Source organism: Gorilla gorilla, chromosome 4 (assembly GCF_029281585.2).
Source record: "Gorilla gorilla gorilla isolate KB3781 chromosome 4, NHGRI_mGorGor1-v2.1_pri, whole genome shotgun sequence".
NCBI lineage: Eukaryota > Metazoa > Chordata > Mammalia > Primates > Hominidae > Gorilla > Gorilla gorilla.
In genome coordinates this window covers 47,202,179-47,221,748 of record NC_073228.2, presented here as the reverse complement: position 1 = coordinate 47,221,748, position 19,570 = coordinate 47,202,179, and the positions used below count along the sequence as shown (strand labels likewise).

Genomic DNA, 19,570 nt, shown 5'->3' with positions numbered 1-19,570 from the left:
CTGGGAGGTGGAGGTTGCAGTGAGCCGAGATCGTGCCATTGCATTCCAGCCTGGGCGACAGAGTGAGATTCCATCACAAAAAAAAAAAAATAAAAAAATAAAAAAGGCAGCTCTATGTTTGCCCACGGTAGTGCCAGGTGGCCTACACACAGGAGAATGAGAACACTTAGGTGATGCATGAAGATTTTCTGAGAGGCACAAAGGTAGAGTTTCAGGGTCATAAATTTCCAACTCAATTCCCACTGGCTCTCCTACCCAGGTCCTCCTTCACACTCACCCATCTCCCATGTTTCAGAGAAAGGCATAACCATCCACCCATGTTAATCATACTGAGGTGAGGTGCATGGTCCCACAGGGTGAAAATCCCCTGGGCACCAGAAAGGGCAATTCAAAAGGTCAGTATTCATGCTAAGAAAGTGACTGCCTACAGTGACTAAGGAACAAATCCTTGCATGAGTCAGGTGGTTTCTAAACCTTGGCCTTCAAGAAAGTTAAAGGAGGACCTAAAACAACTGTGGACTCACAGATTATTAATAATTGAATGTGATTTTTCGGCCCATAATTCAGAAGGTGTTCAAAGAACTGAGTGATATTGCTGAAAAAAAAAAAAGCCTTCAACTCCTGTGTATTTAATTTACATGAAGAAACTTTTTCAATGGTTACAGCCAAAGAAAAAAAAAGCACTCTGCTCACTCTAATAAATATACAAATAAACATGGATAGATACATGAGGTTTAAAAAGCTCCACCCAGCTTATTTTTTTCAAGGCAGAGTCTCACTCCGTTGTCTAGGCTGGAATGCAGTGGTGTGATCACAGCTCAGTGAAGTTTCAACCCTCCTGGGCTCAGGTGATCCTGCCACTTCAGCCTCCCAAGTAGCTGGGACTACAGGCATGCACCAACATGCCCGGCTAATTTTTAAAAATTTTTTGTAGAGATGAGGTTTTGCTGTGTTGCCCTGGCTAGTCTCTTTTTTTTTTTTTTTGAGATGGAGTCTCACCCTGTTGCCCAGGCTGGAATGCAGTGGCACGATCTTGGCTCACTGCAACCTCCGGCTCCCGGTTCAAAGATTCTCCTGCCTCAGCCTCCCCAGTAGCTGGGATTACAGGTGCACGCCACCACACCCAGCTAATTTTTGTATCTTTAGTACAGACGGGGTTTCGCCATGTTGGTCAGGCTGGTCTTGAACTCGTGACCTTGTGATCCACCCACCTTGGCCTCCCAAAGTGCTGGGATTACAGGCGTGAGCCACCGCGCCTGGCCCCTGGCTAGTCTCAAACACCTGAGCTCAAGTAATCTGCCTGCTTTGGCCTCCCAAAATGTTGAGACTACAAGCATAAGCCACCACGCCCGGCCCAATTAGCTTATTAAGAGAAATACTCAAATAAAACTTTGTTAACGTTGTTTTTATCAATTGTGTATTTTATAATTGTGACAACTCAATCCAAAAGAAACATTTAATACTCATGATAACACAATTTTTAAAAAGTTTTAATTTTGTATGTATTTTTGTTGCAGAGAAATATGATGATAAACCAAAGGCTTTCAGGCATAAAATGTATTACTACATGGTCAGGCACAGTGTCTCATGGGTATAATCCCAGCACCTTGGGAAATCAAGGCAGGAGGATCACTTGAGCCCAGGAGTTCAAGACCAGCCTGGGCAACACAGTGAGACTCTGTCTCTACAAAAAAATGAAAAAAAAAAAAAATTAGCTGGAATCCCAGCACTCTGGGAGGCAGATCACTTGAGGCCAGGAGTTTGAGACCAGCCTGCCTGGCCAATATGGCGAAAGCCCATCTCTACTAATAATACAAAAATTAGGCCAGGTGTGGTGGCTCATGCCAGTAATCCCAGCACTTTGGGAGGCCGAGGAGGGCGGATCACGAGGTCAGGAGTTTGAGACCTGCCTGGCCAATATGGTGAAACCCCGTCTCTACTAAAAATACAAAAATAGCCAGGCATGGTGGTACATGCCCATAGTCCCAGCTATTCAGGAGGCTGAGGCAGAAGAATCGCTTGAAACCGGGAGGCAGAGGTTGCAGTAAGCCGAGATCGTGCCACTGCACTCCAGCCTGGGTGACAGAGACTCCATCTCAAAGAAAAACAAAACAAAAATTAGCCAGGCGTGGTGGCATGCACCTGTAATCCCAGCTACTCAGGAGGCTGAGGCTTGAGAAGCATTTGAACCTAGGAGGTAGAGGCTGCAGTGAGCCAAGACTGCGCCACTGCACTCCAGCCTGGGTGACAGAGTGAGACAGACTCTGTCTCAAAAACAAAGAAAGAACCATAAAAATAGCCAACCAGCAGCCCTCAGGGCTGTTCTGCCTATGGTGTAGCCATTCTTTATTCCATTATTTTCCTAATAATCTTGCTTTCATTTGGAAAAAAAAAATTGGCTGAGCATGGTGGCGAAAGCCTGCAGTCCCAGCTACTGGGGAAGCTAAGGTGGGAGTATTGCTTGAGCCCAAGAGGTCAAGGCTGCAGTGAGCTGTGATCCCGCCACTGCACTACAGCCTGGGTGACAGAGACCCTGTCTCAAAAAAAAAAAACTATTACATTAGAAAAAACTTCTGTGAGGAAACAAAGTGGAAATATGAGTTCAAGAAGGAAAAAGGGCCAAGCATGGTGGCTCACATCTCTAATCCCAGCACTTTTGGAGGCTGAGATGCCAGGATCACTTGAGACCAGGAGTCAGCCAGGGCAACATAGCAAGACCTCGTCTCTACTAAAAAGAAAAAGAAAAATCAGCCATATGTGGTGACAGACACCTGTACTCTTAGTTACTTTGGTGGCTAAGGTGGGAGGATTGAGCTCAGCAGGTCAAGGGTGCAGTAACCAGTGACTGCCACTGCACTCCAGCTTGAGCAACAGAGCAAGATCCCATCTCGGAAAAAAAAAAAGGAAAAAAAGAACGATTTGAAATTTTGACGGTTAAATAAAAAGTGGTTCTTTTTTTTTTTTTCAAAAGATGAGGGAAATCAAATCAAATGGTACATATTTAGACTTCACTGCAGGTTTAAATGAGGATTTTAACAGCTTTATTTTAAAATATCAACATTCACAATTAACCAGAACTTTTATCCTCTGTAATCTTCAAAATAAAAATGTGAAAGTTTCAATCTAAAGCTATCAATCTAAAACTGTGCCAGCAGGTAATTTTCTTTTCCTTTTCCATTTTTTTTTTTTTTTTGAAACAGAGTCTTGCTCTTGTCACCCAGGCTGGAGTGCAGTGGCACGATCTCAGCTCACTGCAACCTCTGCTTCCTGAGTTGAAGTGATTCTCCTGCCTCGACCTCCTGAGTAGCTGGGATTGCAGGCACCCGCCACCACACCCAGCTAATTTTTTTGTATTTTTATTAGAGATGGAGTTTCACCATGTTGACCACGCTGGTCTCAAACTCCTGACCTCAGGTGATCTGCCTGCCTCAGCCTCCCAAAATACTAGGATTACCAGGCGTGAGCCACCGCGCTCGGCCTCCCAGCAGGTAATTTTTTCTTTCTTTCTTTCTTTTTTTCGAGAAGGAGTCTCACTCTGTTGCCCAGGCTGCAGTGCAGTGGCACGATCTCGGCTCACTGCAACCTCAGCCTCCCGGGTTCAAGCGATTTTTCTGCCTCAGCCTCCCGAGTAGCTGGGACTACAGGCATGCACCACCATGTCCGGCTAATTTTTTTGCATTTTTAGTTGACACGGGGGTTTCACCATGTTGACCAGGCTGGTCTCGAACTCCTAACCTCGGGTGATCCACCCTCCTCAACCTACCAAAGCGCTGGGATTACAGGCGTGAGCCACCGTGCCCGGCCCAGCGGGTAATTTTCAAAACAAAGCTAAGCTCGTGGCTTGCCTGCCTTCAGCTATCAGCCCTCTTCTTCTCTCCTTAAGGTACAGGCACCAAGAGGGGCTCGGAGACCCTTTAAAGGTTATTTACCAAGGGGACAGATTCAGACCTTGGTGAAGACAGACAGAAGAGGATTTGGTGGGAATTTAGGGCCCTGCTGAGACAAAAACCACCCGAACCCGTCTGTCCACTTTCTATCCATCTACCAGATCTCTAGCATTTCACCTCTTTCCCCAGGCCTATGCCAGCACTGTGCCACACCAACTCAATCTTGATTTATTCAGGTAAAATGAGCACTCTCCCTCCTGCAAAAACAAACACGTTTAACACATAAAACATATTCAAAGGCTTCCATTTCCTCACCGTTAGAATTGAGACTTAATGTCAAAGTTCACTCGGGTAGTTTGAATCATTTCCCCACAACTAAGGGAGAGTGAAAAATCTTTGAAAACTCTGTAAGCAAACACCTGAAATGCCAACGCCTCCTTTGCGGAGCTGGGGAAGGAAGAGACAGGTGGCCGGATGGCCTCCCTCACTAGTTGATGGGCGTGAGATCCACGCCGCCCCAGTCCCGGGGGCCTTCACTAAAACCTTAACTGTCTGGCCTCCCAGGGGAGAGGGAAGCGGAGGAGAGGGGTCTGAAAATCGGAGATGATCACTCAGCTCAACAGTAAAGCACTTTATACCCACCCTATGGGACAGATACTGTAGCTTTATTCCCATTTTTCAGATGAGCAAACTTGGGATCGGAAAGATACCCCAGGGTCACACAACTGAAGTGGCAGAAGCTAGATTCAAGAATCAATCGGCCCGCAAAGTTCTAAAGGGCAGTGGCTTTGGTCTGATCCTGAGTTTGAATCCACAATCTCCAGTCCTTTCTAGCTGTAAACCTTCCTGCGCGTCCTCAGCCGTAAAACAGAGGAAATAACACCTTGCTTGGTAGGGTTGCTGTCAAGACAATGGGCCGTGGATATAAAAGCACTTGCCTTAGTGCTGGCCGCATACGACGCGCTCAATACATCGTAACTCAGGCTTTGAAAAGAGGCCCGTACGTCCCACTAGGCCGCGAAATTGGGGCGCCCGGGGCGGTGGCAGCCCCGCGTAGCAGCCGCGGCCAGGGCCCGCCCCCTCCCCGGGGCCCGGCCGGCTCCCACCGGCCCGCGCGGCGCGCTACGTACCCAGCGCCTCCGACCTGGCCCAGGCCTCCGCCTCTAGCCCAATCTCCGCAGCGCTTACAGGCCGGCTCAGCAGGCGAGGCGGGACCTTGGGAGCGCGCGCCTGCGGACCGGACGTCCGGCCAGCAGGCGGGGCCGGGAGAGGTTGGGCGGGCGGGGCCGGGAGAGGTTGGGCGGGCGGGCGGGCGGGGCCGGGAGAGGTTGGGCGGGCGGGCGGGCGGGGCCGGGAGAGGTTGGGCGGGCGGGGCCGGGAGAGGTTGGGCGGGCGGGGCCGGGAGAGGTTGGGCGGGCGGGGCCGGGAGAGGTTGGGCGGGCGGGGCCGGGAGAGGTTGGGCGGGCGGGCGGACGCGGGAGAGGTTGGGCGGGCGGGCGGACGCGGGAGAGGTTGGGCGGGCGGACGCGGGAGAGGTTGGGTGGGCGGACGCGGGAGAGGCGGGCAGGGAGAGCTCGGCCCCGAAGCACGGCACAGAGGTCCCCCCCAACCCCCGACCCGGAGCCATAACTTTTCCTTTCCCCGGAGCCGGGAAGGAGAGGGAGAGAGAGGGGCAAAACTGCAGGGTCCAAACTTCGGATATAAAGCTCGGCCACTCACTACTTGTGCAGCCTTGGCAGTGGTGATCATGAGCACTTTCCACCTGCCAGGTCCTAAGAGCACTTTGTGGGATTATCTCTGCCCGCACAGTCCGCAGGTTGGATACTATCATCATCCCCATTTTACACAACAGGAAACTATGTTTAGCGGTTAATCCATTTGCCCTCTCATACAAAGTCATGTGATTGCAGAGCCCGCATCCTGTCCATACAAGCCTAGCAAGCCACTCAGCCTCTCATCCTGTCTCCTCTCAAAGTGGGGATAATCGCAGCCGTGCAGCGTTGTTGAAAGAATACATAAAAGCCGGGCACGGTGGCTCACACCTGTAATCTCAGCACTTTGGGAGGATCACTTGAGCCCAGGAGTTAGAGACCAGCCTAAACAAGAGTGAGACTAACCCCCGATCTCTACAAAAAAAACAAAACAAACAAACAAAAAAAACTAGCCAGGCATGGTGACACTGTGGTCTCAGCTACTCGGGAGGCTGAGGCAGGAGGATGGCTTGAGCCCAGGAGGTCAAGGCTGCAGAGAGCCATGATGGTACCACTGCACTCCAGCCTGGGCAACAAAACGAGACCTTGCCTCAAAAAAAATAAAGCATCTAGGCCGGGCGCTGTGGCTCACGCCTGTAATCCCAGCACTTTGGGAGGCCAAGGCGGGTGGATCACCTGAGGTCAGGAGTTTGAGACCAGCCTGGCCAACATGGCAAAATCCCGTCTCTACTAAAAATACAAAATTAGCCGGGCGTGGTGGTGAATGCCTGTAATCCCAGCTACACGGGAGGCTGAGGCAGGAGAATTGCTTGAACCCGGGAGGTGGAGGTTGCAGTGAGCCCAAGATCCGGTCACTGCACTCCAGCCTGGGAGACTACAGCAAGACTCTGTCTCCAGTTAAAAAAAAAAAAAAAATCTAGTTATCTAGTTATGCCTCACATATAGCAGGAAGTTGTTTTTGTTTTTGTTTTTTTTTTGTTTGGTTGGTTTTTTGTTTGTTTGTTTGTTTTTTGAGACAGAGTTTCGCTCTATTGCCCAGGCTGGGGTGCAGTGGTGGGATCTTGGCTCACTGCAGCCTCTGCCTCCCAGGTTCAAGCGATTCTCCTGCCACAGCTTCCCAAGTAGCTGGGACTAGAGGTGTGCACCACCACATCCAGCTAATTTGTTTTGCTTTTGAGATGGAGTTTTGCTCTTGTTACCCAGGCTGGAGTGCAGTGGCATGATCTCGGCTCATCGCAACCTCTACCTCCCGGGTTCAAGCGATTCTCCTGCCTCAGCCTCCCAAGTAGCTAGGATTACAGGCATGTACCACCACACTCGGCTAATTTTGTATTTTTAGTAGAGATGGGGTTTCACCACGTTGGCCAGGCTGGTCTGGAACTCCTGACCTAGGTGATCCACCCACCTTGGCCTCCCAAAGTGCTAGGATTACAGGCGTCAGCCACCATGCCCAGCACATCTGGCTAATTTTTGTATTTTTAGTAGAGATGGGGTTTGGCATGTTAGCCAGGCTGGTCTCGAACTCCTGACCTCAGGTGATCCGCCCACCTCGGCCTCCCAAAGTGCTGGGATTATAGACATGAGCCACCGTGCCTCACCAGCAGAAGTTTTTAATTAACACCTACCCTGTCTCCCTTCCCTTTCCTTAAACTGTATCTCTATTCTCTACTTCCTTTAAGGTAGGAATCTTGCTTATCTACTACTACAATACCCAGTGCCCTGCACAGTAGGGATTCAGTATATTGAGGAATTAAGTAATTTAACATCTTTCTCAGATCACCTGAGTCCCTGAAAGCTTTCTTCCTGACTTCAACAGTCAAGGAGACCTACTGCTATCACCCAATAAATAGGATTCCATCTTGTGTCCAAAAGGGCCATTTGGTCCAAACACCCTGCCAGTATTTGAATCTCTTCCACATTATCTCTGCCATGTATACACGTACATGTCCCATGTTGGGGAACTCACTGCCACTCAAGACAGTTTTATTTATTTATTTTTTTTGAGACAGAGTCTGGCTCTGTTACCTAGGCTGGAGTACAATGGCGTGACCTCAGCTCACTGCAACCTCCGCCTCCCGGGTTCAAGTGATTCTCCTGCCTCAGCTTCCCTAGTAGCTGGGATTACAGGTGCCTGCCACCATGCCCGGCTAATTTTTACATTTTTAGTAGAGATGGGGTTTCACCATGCTGGCCATGCTGGTCTCGAACTCCCGACCTCAGGCGATTTGCCTGCCTCAGCCTCCCAAAGTGCTGGGATTACAGGTGTGAGCCACCACACCTGGCTGACAGTTGTTATTTTTTCAAGTCCAGTCTTGGCAGTTAGAAAGTTCTTTCTTAGGCAGTATCTCTCCTAGTTTTAAACCGTGGGGCCATACAGAACAAATCTAATTCTATTTTATAGAGCCAGATTTAATGGCTCAATTCCCTTCCTTGATCAAACAATGTATAGCTAACCTAATCCCGTGGTTCTCACCCTTTTCCCTACTCCTGACACATCCAAGGGATACCCAGACTCCCACCAGTAATCATGGCTGGCCAAGACAGGGATAGGAACAGGCCTGGCCTGTCCCCCCGAATTATCTGGATCTTCCTGGGACACAGTGTTAGGAAACCCTCCAGATGACCCTACTTTTCTCAGATACTGCCTTACAGTATTATAACTATTCATGTACAAGTGAGAGCCTTGTCTTCCAAGGAGGTATCCTTGTGGTCCAATTTGCCAAAAGCAGCTGCACTTCTGCCCCAGGAAGATCCCATAGGAAAGGGTGAAGGGCTGCTACAGGGCCTTCAACCCAGGCACCTCCTCCATAATGAAACTTGGGCTTTGGAGTTTCCATGTGATGCCATCAAGGGCTTTTTCAGCTCAAATATATGTCTTTCATGATTCAGGATGGCAATAAGAAACTTTGAGCTGGATGTAGCTACTTACACAATCTCATTTCATCCTGGGAGTGGTCTGCATCTCAGTCACCTCTGTGTCCTTAGCATTTAGCATGATGCCTGGAATACAGTTCTGCTTCTCATTTTGTTTGATGAACAACCCTGAGTCCATCAGAGATGACTCCTTTGGCTCCTGGTTTTAAATTTATTTTCTGTACGTTTATTTATTTATTTATTTATTTATTTTTGAGACAGGGTCTCACTCTGTTACCCAGGTTAGTGCAGTGGCATGATCTTGGCTCACTGCGACCTCTGCCTCCCAGGCTCAAGTGATCCTCCCATCTCAGCCTCCCACTGAATAGCTGCAACCACAGGCACACACTCCTCACTTTCTAAGCTCCAGTCCTAAGTCATATCATTCTCATTGCCATACCTCAAAAGCACCCAAGTCTCAGGCACCTGGACTTTCTACCTAGAAGATCCACCCCAGTTTGTTTACTGTCCTGATGAACATTCAGCTAAGCCATCATGTCCCCCCAGGATCTCCTGCCCCGGGTTAAGGCTCCTGCCTCTGGACAGCCTGTGCTCCCCACTTTCTTAGGCACTGTGCTAGAACTGTTCTACCCCTGAGTCTCCAGTTCCTGCCATAGAGGCTGACAAGTCATCAGTGTTCCCGAGGTTGGAATAAATGAATCACAATCTATCTCATGGCTTCGTAGGTCCACCAGAAGAAAGGTTATCTCTGGCCGGGCACAGTGGCTCACACCTGTACTCCCAGCACTTTGGGAGGCCAAGGTGGGGGATCACCTGAGGTCAGGAGTTTGAGACTAGCCTGGCCAACATGGTGAAACCCCTTCTCTACTAAAAATACAAAAAATTAGCCAGGCATGGTGGCTCGCACCTGTAATCCCAGCTACTCAGGAGGCTGAGGCAGGAGAATCGCTTGAACTCAGGAGGCAGAGGTTGCAGTGAGGAGAGATCGCACCATTGCACTCCAGCCTAGGCAACAAGAGCAAAGCTCCGTCTCAAAAAAAAAAAAAAAAGAAGGTTATCTCTGACATGCTGGAAGTACAGCAAAGGCCTTGATCTGTGATGGACATCATGAAGAAAGCTTTTCTTTGGTTATCATAGTAGTAATGCTGACTTCCTGGGAAGGGAAATAATAATTAAGTGGGTATTAATTCTGTCCTAGACACTTTTAGGGCTCTCTGTGTAAGTCTTATTTTACAGATAATGACATCAAAGCTCAGAGGTTAAGTGACTTGCCTAAGGTCATTCATTAAGTCAGAGGCAGAGCCAGGATTTAGAACCCAGGGAGTCACACTCTGCCTGCACTCTTTTTTTTTTTTTTTTTTTTTTGAGACGGAGTCTGGCTCTGTCGCCCAGGCTGGAGTGCAATGGTGCGATCTCGGCTCACGGCAACCTCCACTTCCCGGGTTCAAGCAATTCTCCCTGCCTCAGCCTCCCGAGTAGCTGGGATTACAGGCGTCCACCACTGTGACCAGCTAAATGTTGTATTTTTAGTAGAGATGGGGTTTCACCATGTTGGCCAGGCTGGTCTCAAACTCCTGACCTCAGGTGATCCGCCTGCCTTGGCCTCCCAAAGTGCTGGGATTATAGGCATGAGCCACCGTGCCTGGCCCTTTTTCCTTTGAGACAGAGCCTCGCTCTGTCGCCCAGGCTGGAGTGCGGTGGGGTGATCTCCGCTCACTGCAAGCTCCGCCTCCCTGGTTTACACCGTTCTCCTGCCTCAGCCTACCAAGTAGCTGGGACTACAGACGCCCGCCACCACGTCTGGCTAATTTTTTGTATTTTCAGTAGACAGGGTTTCACCATGTTAGCCAGGATGGTCTCGATCCCCTGACCTCATGATCTGCCCGCCTTGGCCTCCCAAAGTGCTGGGATTACAGGCGTGAGCCACTGCGCCTGGCCCTTTTTTCCTTTTTATATAGAGACGGGGCCTTGCCATGTTGTCCGGGCTGGAGTGCAGTGGCATGATCCTGGGTTCCAGCGATCCTCCCACCTCAGCCTCCCAAGTAGCTAGAACCATAGGTGCATGCCACAATGCCACGCTAATTTTTGTATTTTTTTTAGAGACGGGGTCTCTCTATGTTGCCCAGGCGGGTCTCACACTCCTGGGCTCAAGTGATCCACCCATCTCAGCCTCCCAAAGTGTTGGGATTACAGGCATGAGCCACCTCACCCTGCTATATTTCTGCATAACTCCATAAGGCAGAACCAGGCCAGCTTTTCACAAACCAAAATTGTTTCAAAGTGGAAAGCTCTCGGCTGGGCGCAGTGGCTCATGCCTGTAATCCCAGCACTTTGGGCGGCCGAGGCAGGTGGATTGCCTGAGCTCAGGAGTTGGAGACCAGCCTGGGCAACACGGTGAAACCCCGTCTCTACTAAAATACAAAAAATTAGCTGGGCATGGCAGTATGTGCCTGTAATCCCAGCTACTCGGGAGGTTGAGGCAGGAGAACTCCTTGAATCCAGGAGGCAGAGGTTGCAGTGAGCCGAGATAGTGCCACTGCACTCCAGCCTGGGCAACAGAGTGCGACTCCATCTCAAAAAAATAAAAAATAAAAAAATAATTCAGGCCAGGTGCAGTGTCTCACACCTGTAATCTCAGCACTTTGGGAGAGCGAGGTGGGCGGATCACCTGAGGTCAGGAGTTCGAGACCAGCCTGGCCAACATGGTGAAACCCTGTCTCTACTAAAAGTACAAAAATTAGCTGGGCGTGGTGGCAGGCACCTGTAATCCCAGCTACTTGGGAGGCTGAGGCAGGACAATCGCTTAAACCTGGAAGGCAGAGGTTGCAATGAGTCGAGATTGTGCCACTGCACTCCAACTTGGGTGACAGTGAGATTCTGTCTCAAAAAAAAAAAAAAAAAAAAAAAGGCTGGGCATGGTGGCTCACACCTGTAATTCCAGCACTTTGGGAGGCCAAGGCAGGTGGATTACCTGAGGTCAGGAGTTTAAGACCAGCCTGGCCAACGTGGTGAAACCCCATCTCTACTGTAAGTACAAAAATTAGCCAGGCATGGGGGTGCGCACCTGTAGTCCCAGCTACCAGGGAGGCTAAGGTGGCAGGATCACTTGAATCCAGGAGGCAGAGGTTGCAGCAAGCTGAGATTGCGCCACTGCACTCCAGCGTAGGCAACAGAGCGAGACTCAATCTAAAAAATAATAATAAATAAAAATAACACACACAGTATCTTTTTATCTTTTATTTTATTATTGTAATCCCAAAGTGCTGGGATTACAGGCATGAGCCACCACGCCCAGCCTACTTTTTATTTTTTTTGAGACAGAGTCCCACTTTGTCACCCAGGCTGGAGTGCAGTGGCAGAACCTTGGCTTACTGCAACCTCCGCCTCCCAGGTTCAAAAGATTCTCGCGTCTCAGCCTCCCAAGTAGCTGGGATTATAGGCGCCCACCACTAAGCCCAGCTAATTTTTTTGTATTTTCAGTAGAGACGGGGTTTCGCCACGTTGGCCAGGCTGGTCTCGAACTCCTGACCTCAGGTGATCCACCCACCTCGGCTTCCCAAAGTGCTGGGATTACTGGCATGAGCCCCAGCGCCTGGCCTGGCTTTATTATTCTTCTTCTTACCTCTGACCCCCACTTCCCTGCAGCTGCAAATAGGGCAATCGCGTTGAACAGCAGTCTTAGACCCCGGAGAGCTGAGTGTGGTGACAGCTCTCAGACTGAGTGGTCATCTTTGACTGCCTTCCAAAGTCAAATATAAATGACTGAGGATTATCTGCTGCTTTGGATCATAATTACTTATGCTTATGCCACTGATATAAAAACAGAGTTGAGTCGGCCAGGCGCGGTGGCTCACGCCTGTAATCCCAGCATTTTGGGAGGCCGAGGCGGGCAGATCACGAGGTCAGGAGATCGAGACCATCCTGGCTAACACGGTGAAACCCCCTCTCTACTAAAAATACAAAAAATTAGCCAGGTGAGGTGGCGGGCACCTGTAGTCCCAGCTACTTGGAAGGCTGAGGTAGGAGAATGGCGTGAACCCGGGAGGCAGAGCTTGCAGTGAGCCAAAATCGCGCCACTGCACTCCAGCCTGGGTGACAGAGCAAGAGAGCGAGACTCCGTCTCAGAAAAAAAAAGAAAGAAACAGAGTTGACTATATTTAGTTCTGTGTTTTATTTGTGTTTTCTTTCCCTGAGTCAGATGGGAACTGTTTCTTCCCGCCCTGCCATTCTTCCCATGTTGAGATCTTTCCCAAAGGCAAAGATCATTTCCCTTTTTGGCCATGGAGCACTCTGATGGTAAGAATTAGTCCTCTCATCACCCACCACACTCAACCCGAATAGGAAATTTCCAAGAATGGGAACCATGTCTTTGGGCGCTTAGGTGAGATTACTCAATCAAAAGAGTGAGACTCAGGGACTGAAACATTCAATCAAGGTTAAAAACAGATTAAAATGTGGCAGTTACCTTTTTTCCCCTGATATAGAATATGCACTGGAGTCACAGTTACCTTTTAGTAACTGATTTCCTTGAGTGAATAGTGTATCAGAAAATGGGACTTTTATGGTGGCAAAGAATTCAGAGGGCCTGGGGCACACAGATCTGGATTTGTATACCGATTTGCCACTTAACCAGCTATGTGACTGTGCAATTTACCAACCTCTCAGGGCCACAGTTTTTCATCTGTCAAAAAGGTCAATATGGCCAGGTACGGTGGCTCACACCTCTAATCCCAGCACTTTGGGAGGCCGAAATGGGCAGATCACGAGGTCAGGAGTTCGAGACCAGCCTGACCAACATGGTGAAACCCCGTCTCTACTAAAAATACAAAAATTAGCCAGGTGTGGTGGCGTGCGCCTTTAATCCCAGCTACTCAGGAGGCCGAGGCAAGAGAATCGCTTGAACCCGGGAGGCGAAGGTTGCAGTGAGCCGAGATCGCACCACTGCACTCCAGCCTGGGAGTCAGAGAGAGACTCCGTCTCAAAACAAAACAAAACAAAACAAAACAAAGGTTGAATAATAATAATAGGACCTATATTGTAGACTTGTTGAGAGGATTAAATGAGATAATGTACGAAAGGCCTTACTACAGAGTCTGGCACTTACTAAAGAAAGAGTTGATGTGGGCTGGGTGCCGTGGCTCACGTCTGTAATCCCAGCATTTTGCGGGGTTGGGGTAGGAAGATCCTTAGAGGCCAGGAGTTCGAGGCCAGCCTGGGCAACAAGGCGAGACCCTCGTCTCTACAAAAAATATAAAAATTAGCCGGGTGTGGTGGCTCATGCCTGTAGTCCTAGGTACTTGGGAGGCTGAGGTGGGAGGATACCTTGATTGCAGTGAGCTGTGATCTTGAGCCATTGCGCTCCAACCTGGGCGACAGAAGGCGGCCGTATTTAAAAAAAAAAAAAAAAGAAAGAAAGAAAAGAAAAGAAAAAAAGGGTCGTTGTGGAAAATTCTTGTGGGGAATTAAAGGGACCACGTGTGCGCGAAAGAGCTTGGCGAAGATAAGTACCTGGAGGCCAAGATGAGGCGGCGAGCCCTGCCTCCCTAGCAGTGTGGTCTCCTGGCTTAGGGTCAGTGCTTCGCACAAAAAAATCCACTGCCTCTCATGAGACCTTGAACTGCCAATGACCGCAGGTTGCCCAGACTCCCGAGTGAGGAAGGCGGCCAGGAGTCAACTCGGCTTCTTGCGGAAAAGCCCACTCCAAGAAGGCCTGGGGCATTCCGGCTCCAGGCAGGTAGCACCCGCGGGCCTCAGGCCCTTTCACTTACCCGGGAAAAGTAACGGTCCTTAACGGCAGCCAATAACGGCTCCCAGCGGCCCAGGCACTGTCAAGGGCAGACTGAAATCAAACCTCGGATTTTAGAACTTCCACGCCTGAAACCCTAAACCAGCATCGAACTACAACTCCCAGCATGCCAGGAGGCCGCCCGGTTCCCAAGGGTCGGTCCCACCAACCTTGAGCCCCTTCTTTCCTCAAAGCGTGGCCGAATGCCTAGGCTTCCGGGTATTAGTGGCCCCGCCTCTTAATCCGACCGGAGCCGTCCCTCGTGATTCCCGGGTATTGTAGTCAGTTTCCTGGGAAAGAGTCGCTCCTAGTGGCAGCTCGCTTCGCCAGAAAAACTACAAAACCCAGAATGCAGCGCAAATTCCCCTTGTCCAATAGGAACCCCCCATGTAGCGGGGCGCGGAGCCCTGCTCTCGCAACTCAAGATGGCGGACGAGAGTGAGACAGCAGTGAAGCCGCCGGCACCTCCGCTGCCGCAGATGATGGAAGGGAACGGGAACGGCCATGAGCACTGCAGCGATTGCGAGAATGAGGAGGACAACAGCTACAACCGGGGGTAACGAAATCCTCGGAGTCCAATTCCCGTCCAGCCTCCCACAACCTGGGTCTCTGGGGTGCGGGGAAGTCACCGGGAGCTTAGTCTAGCCCCACCCTCATGTTCTTATTGGCTAAGTCACTAGGATCCTGCCTGGCGATTGGTTATTGCCTTTGTCATTTACCAAGGGTGGGTGCTCTGGATATTAAGGGCCGGAGACGTTCAGTACTTTTATTATATAAAAGTTCTATGCAATGTTCCACTCGTGTGCTTCAGGCCATTCCTGGGAAAAGAGCATGTTGGACGATGGTTTTCGATGGTACAACACAGGACAGTCTAGTAACAGCACAGTTCAAAGGGAACGTTACTTATAGACGTGTTGTTTGAACAACGTGACTAGCAATAAACGAATCATAAAACATTTCGCAGCAGTTCACCCTCAGTGAGGAAACTCATCAGACTATACAAACTGTATATATAATTATATTGTAAAATATCACTACCAGAGAATCCCAAAATATAAACTCACCTTATAAACCAATGTAATTAACGGTATGGTAATGCTTTGATTTACATAGTTTCCATTGCTCCAGATAATCCATAAGTATCCTGAACAATATATTAATATAATTAAGTCTTCGAACATCTTTGCCTTGTTACCTTTGCAGAGCAGCCCCAGGCTTCAAGAAATGAGCGATGTTGTTTCTTGGAGGGTATTTGGAATCCTCGGGCTCCATACTGCCTATCCTGTACTTTAGGGTCTTGCCATTAGTTACTAATTGTTCCTAGGAATGAAGAAACGTACCAGGCATTTGAATGTTGAATTCTTTTCCCAAATTAGTTTTTACTTCTGTAAGCCACAGCTTATTCATCTTTCTTCACATGGTTAGTGCCTGGCACTGGCACTCACGCTGTCTCTCCCCATCTTCCTGTCTATATTTGTAGATATATTTTTAAACTGAAAGTCGTGAGAGATTTTTGGGTGTATAACTTGCTGAGTCTGAGGTAGTCTGATTTTCATAGCCAGCTTGTTATTCGCAGTATTGGTGGTAGTGCAGATATAAAGGTATAAAGACCAAGGACTGCGTAGAAGAGATGGTCCCACGAGATTATAGTACATATTTTTATTGTATCCTTTCTATGTTTAGGTATGCTTAGATACACAAATACTTACCATTGTATTATAGTTGCCTGCAGTACTCAGTAACATGCAGCAGCCTATTGCTCCTAGGCTACAAACCTGTATAGCATGTTACTGTAATGTACACCGTATAGCCTAGGCATTTAGTAGGCTATACCATCTAGGTTTGTGTAAGTACACCCTATAATGTCGGCAAGACAAAAATCACCTAACCATGCATTTCCCAGCACATATCCCTGACGTTCAGTGAAGCATGACTGTATTTAAGTGGTTTATAATCTGCTTGTGGTAAATCTTAGGTTAAAAGATCTAGCTTTTATGTTCTTCAGCCGGCATTAAAAATCACAGGAAGGGCCGGGCATGGTGGCTCACGCCTGTAATCCCAGTACTTTGGGAGGCAGATCACGAGGTCAGGAGATCGAGACCATCCTGGCTAACACTGTGAAATCCCGTCTCTACTAAAAATACAAAAAATTTAGCCGGGCGTGGTGGCGGGCGCCTGTAGTCCCAACTACTCGGGAGGTTGAGGCAAGAGAATGGCATGAACCCAGGAGGCAGAGCTTGCAGTGAGCTGAGATCACGCCACTGCACTCCAGCCTGGGCGACAGAGCAAGACTCCGACTCAAAAAAAAAAAAAAAAAAAAAAAATCACAGGAAGAAAGTAGAGGAATAGGAAGCTTGCCAAATTTAGTTTTTATAAGACTGTTCTGTTGCTGTAACTCACAACAGATCTAATGTAATAAAAGTCTTGTTTTGAAGTTTGATATTCCTAAAAATGGAAGAGCTGAGAAAGAGGAAGTAGGAACAGGAAGAAGGGAAAGTGAAGCTCTCCTGAGTAGAGATCTGAATCACAAATGAGAGTTGGTGAATGTGAAAGTCATTCCAGAAGTGAAAGTGTGGCATTTTCTTTGCTCTTTTTGTAGTTGCTTTTATTTTTATCTTCTTAACTGTTGTCCTGACCAATGTCCTTAGGTTTGTGCCCTATAATCTGTGAATCACTTTTCAAAACTGTGTGCCAGAAAGTTATTTTATTGGCCTGGCGTGGTAGCTCACACCTGTAATCCCAGCACTTTGGGAGGCCGAGGCAGGTGGATCACTTGAGGTCAGGAGTTCGAGAACAGCCTGGCCAACATGGTGAAACCCCGTCTCCACTAAAAATACAAAATTTAGCTGGGCATGGTGGCATACGCCTATAGTCCCAGCTACTCCGGAGACTGAGGCAGGAGAATCACTTGAACCTGGGAGGTGGAGGCTGCAGTGAGTTGAGATTGCACCACTGCACTCCAGCCTGGGCAATAGAGCAAAACCCTGTCTCAGAAAAAAAAGTGGCACACAGTGGCTCATGCCTGTAATCCCATCACTCTGGGAGGCCGAGGCGGGTGGATCACGAGGTCAAGAGATTGAGACCATCCTGGCTAACATGGTGAAACCCTGTCTCTATTAAAAATAGAAAAATTAGCTGGGCATGGTGGTGCATACCTGTAGTCCCAGCTACTCGGGAGGCTGAGGCAGGAGAATCGCTCGAACCCGGGAGGCGGAGGTTGCAGTGAGCTGAGATCGCGCCACTGCACACCAGCTTGGCAACAGAGCGAGACTCCATCTCAAAAAAATAAATAAATACAATTATTTTATTTGTAGTAGAAGTAAGTGATAACCTTAAAAACTTTGACAGTTTGCAGTGGTGTTTCTGTGCATGGTTATGGTCTGGGTGAAAAAATTATATTTTTTAGCATCCCAAATCTAAAGATCTGTGAAAATGAGTTTGGAGGTAGCAGGTGAAAAACCAAGCGCCTAGTCTGGAGGAGAGAGTCTAATTCTGGCACTAAGAATCTGGGGTAGAGTCAACATTTTTCCATGAACTTTAAGAGGAAATGGTTTTGGGGAGAAGCAGCAATGTGGGAAAATGCAGCACGGCACAGTAGAAAAGCATGGACTTTGGAATAATTTAAATCTGGTCTGAGGCCAGGCGCGGTGGCGCACATCTGTAATCCCAGCACTTTGGGAGGCTGAGGTGGGCGGATCGCTTGTGGTCAGGAGTTTGAGACCAGCCTGGCCAGCATAGTGAAACCTCATCTCTACTAAAAATACAAAAATTAGCTGGGCATGATGGCAGGCGCCTGTAATCCTAGCTACTCGGGAGGCTGAGGCAGGAGAATCACTTGAAAACAGGAGGCAGAGGTTGCACTGAGCTGAGATCTCTCCAGTGCACTCCAGCCTGGGCGAGAGAGCAAGCCTGTGATCTCAAAATCTCATCTCAAAGCTTGGCTCTGACACTTAACAGTCCTGTGACCTTGGGAAAGGTACTTAACTCAGAGTTGTAGGGATTAATGAGATAACATCTGGAATGCACTCCTTTTCCTCCCTCCTCCTCTTTCTTCAGATCGTCCCTAACCTCCCAGCTTGCCCCTCTGCTCTTATCACATACTGTATTGTATCTTTTATCGTAACAATAGTTATAATAACAATAAATATAACTACATGTTTAGTAATTTTTCTTAATGTGTCTGGTACCTGTCTCATCTGACAGTAAGGTGCATGTAAACAGGATTGTGTCTTCGAAATGCCTAGCACTTAGTGGGCATTAATGAGTATTTGCTGTATGAATGAATGGCAGATATTAAAGTGCCTAGCCCAGTATTAGTGGAGTTTCATCTCCCCTCACCAAGTGAGAGGATGTCAGATTTTTCTTACATACACATTTTCTCTCCCCAAATAATTCTCATTGTAAGCCTCACTACAGTTTTTATGAAATACCTACAGAGGCAGGGCATGGTGGCTCACACCTGTAATCCCAGCACTTTGGGAGGCTAAGGCGGGTGGGATCATGAGGTCAGGAGATCGAGACCATCCTGGCTAACACAGTGAAACCCCATCTCTAATAAAAATACAAAAAATTAGCTGGGTGTGGTGGCGCGTGCCTGTAGTGCCAGCTACTCGGGAGGCTGAGGCAAGAGAATGGTGTGACCCTGTGAGGCGGAGCTTGCAGTGAGCTGAGATTGCGCCATTGCACTCCAGCCTGAGCGACAGAGCCAGACTCTGTCTCAAAAAAAAAAAGAAAAGAAAAGAAATACCTACAGAAACCAGGAAGCTCCAATTTGCTGTGGAGCTTTCCACTGTTGTGTGCTTTCCACTGTGTTTTGCTTCTTGAAATGTTTTTTGTCTTAATATTATTTAAAATGTTCTCAAAAATCATGTAAAAATTGACAGAGAAGTTTTCCTTTCAATGCTAGAGAGTCTAAAATGTGTAATATATAATAAAGGTGAATGATAGTTCAAGCTAACCCTTATTCTCCTGGGCCTTTTTTTTTTTTTTAAAGAGACTGTGTCTCGCTATGTTGCCCAGACTAGTCTCAAACTCCTGGGTTCAAGTGATCCTCCTGCCTTAGCCTCCCAAAGTGCTGGGATTGTAAGCATGAGCCACCACACCCAGCCTCCTGCCCCTTTTTTTCAGGAACTAAAGTCCTGAAAGTATTAGCATAGTACTCTATGCTAATAAAATGAGCTAAATTCATGTACTGGATTCTTTTGCCCGGGCTGGAGTGCTGTGGCGCGATCTTGGCTCACTGCAACCTCTGCCTCCCGGGTTCAAGAAATTCTCCTGCCTCAGCCTCCTGAGTAGCTGGGACTACAGGAGCA

At 48.5% G+C, this 19,570-nt stretch overlaps 2 protein-coding genes across 13 annotated transcripts in view; one reads left to right on the top strand and one right to left on the bottom strand.

The window, feature by feature from the left end:
- Positions 1–14,466, bottom strand: part of DCAKD (dephospho-CoA kinase domain containing) — a 34,199-nt gene extending 19,733 nt beyond the window's left edge. For 2 of the 12 annotated variants that reach the window (XM_019027307.4, XM_019027308.4), the window contains exon 1: positions 5,018–5,155. Coding sequence is in view for 1 of the 12 variants with exons in the window: in XM_019027306.4 (XP_018882851.3) it covers positions 4,826–4,842 (17 nt within the window). In the remaining 11 variants the exon portion in view is untranslated. The other 10 variants (XM_063706340.1, XM_063706343.1, XM_063706338.1 and 7 more) reach the window with 9 other exon arrangements.
- Positions 14,294–19,570, top strand: part of NMT1 (N-myristoyltransferase 1) — a 45,025-nt gene continuing 39,748 nt past the window's right edge. Inside the window, exons 1-2 of the mRNA XM_055387864.2 lie at positions 14,294–14,413; positions 14,637–14,814. Of these exons, the coding sequence (XP_055243839.1) occupies positions 14,386–14,413; positions 14,637–14,814 (206 nt within the window). The 5' untranslated portion in view covers positions 14,294–14,385. The remainder of the gene's footprint in view (positions 14,414–14,636; positions 14,815–19,570) is intronic.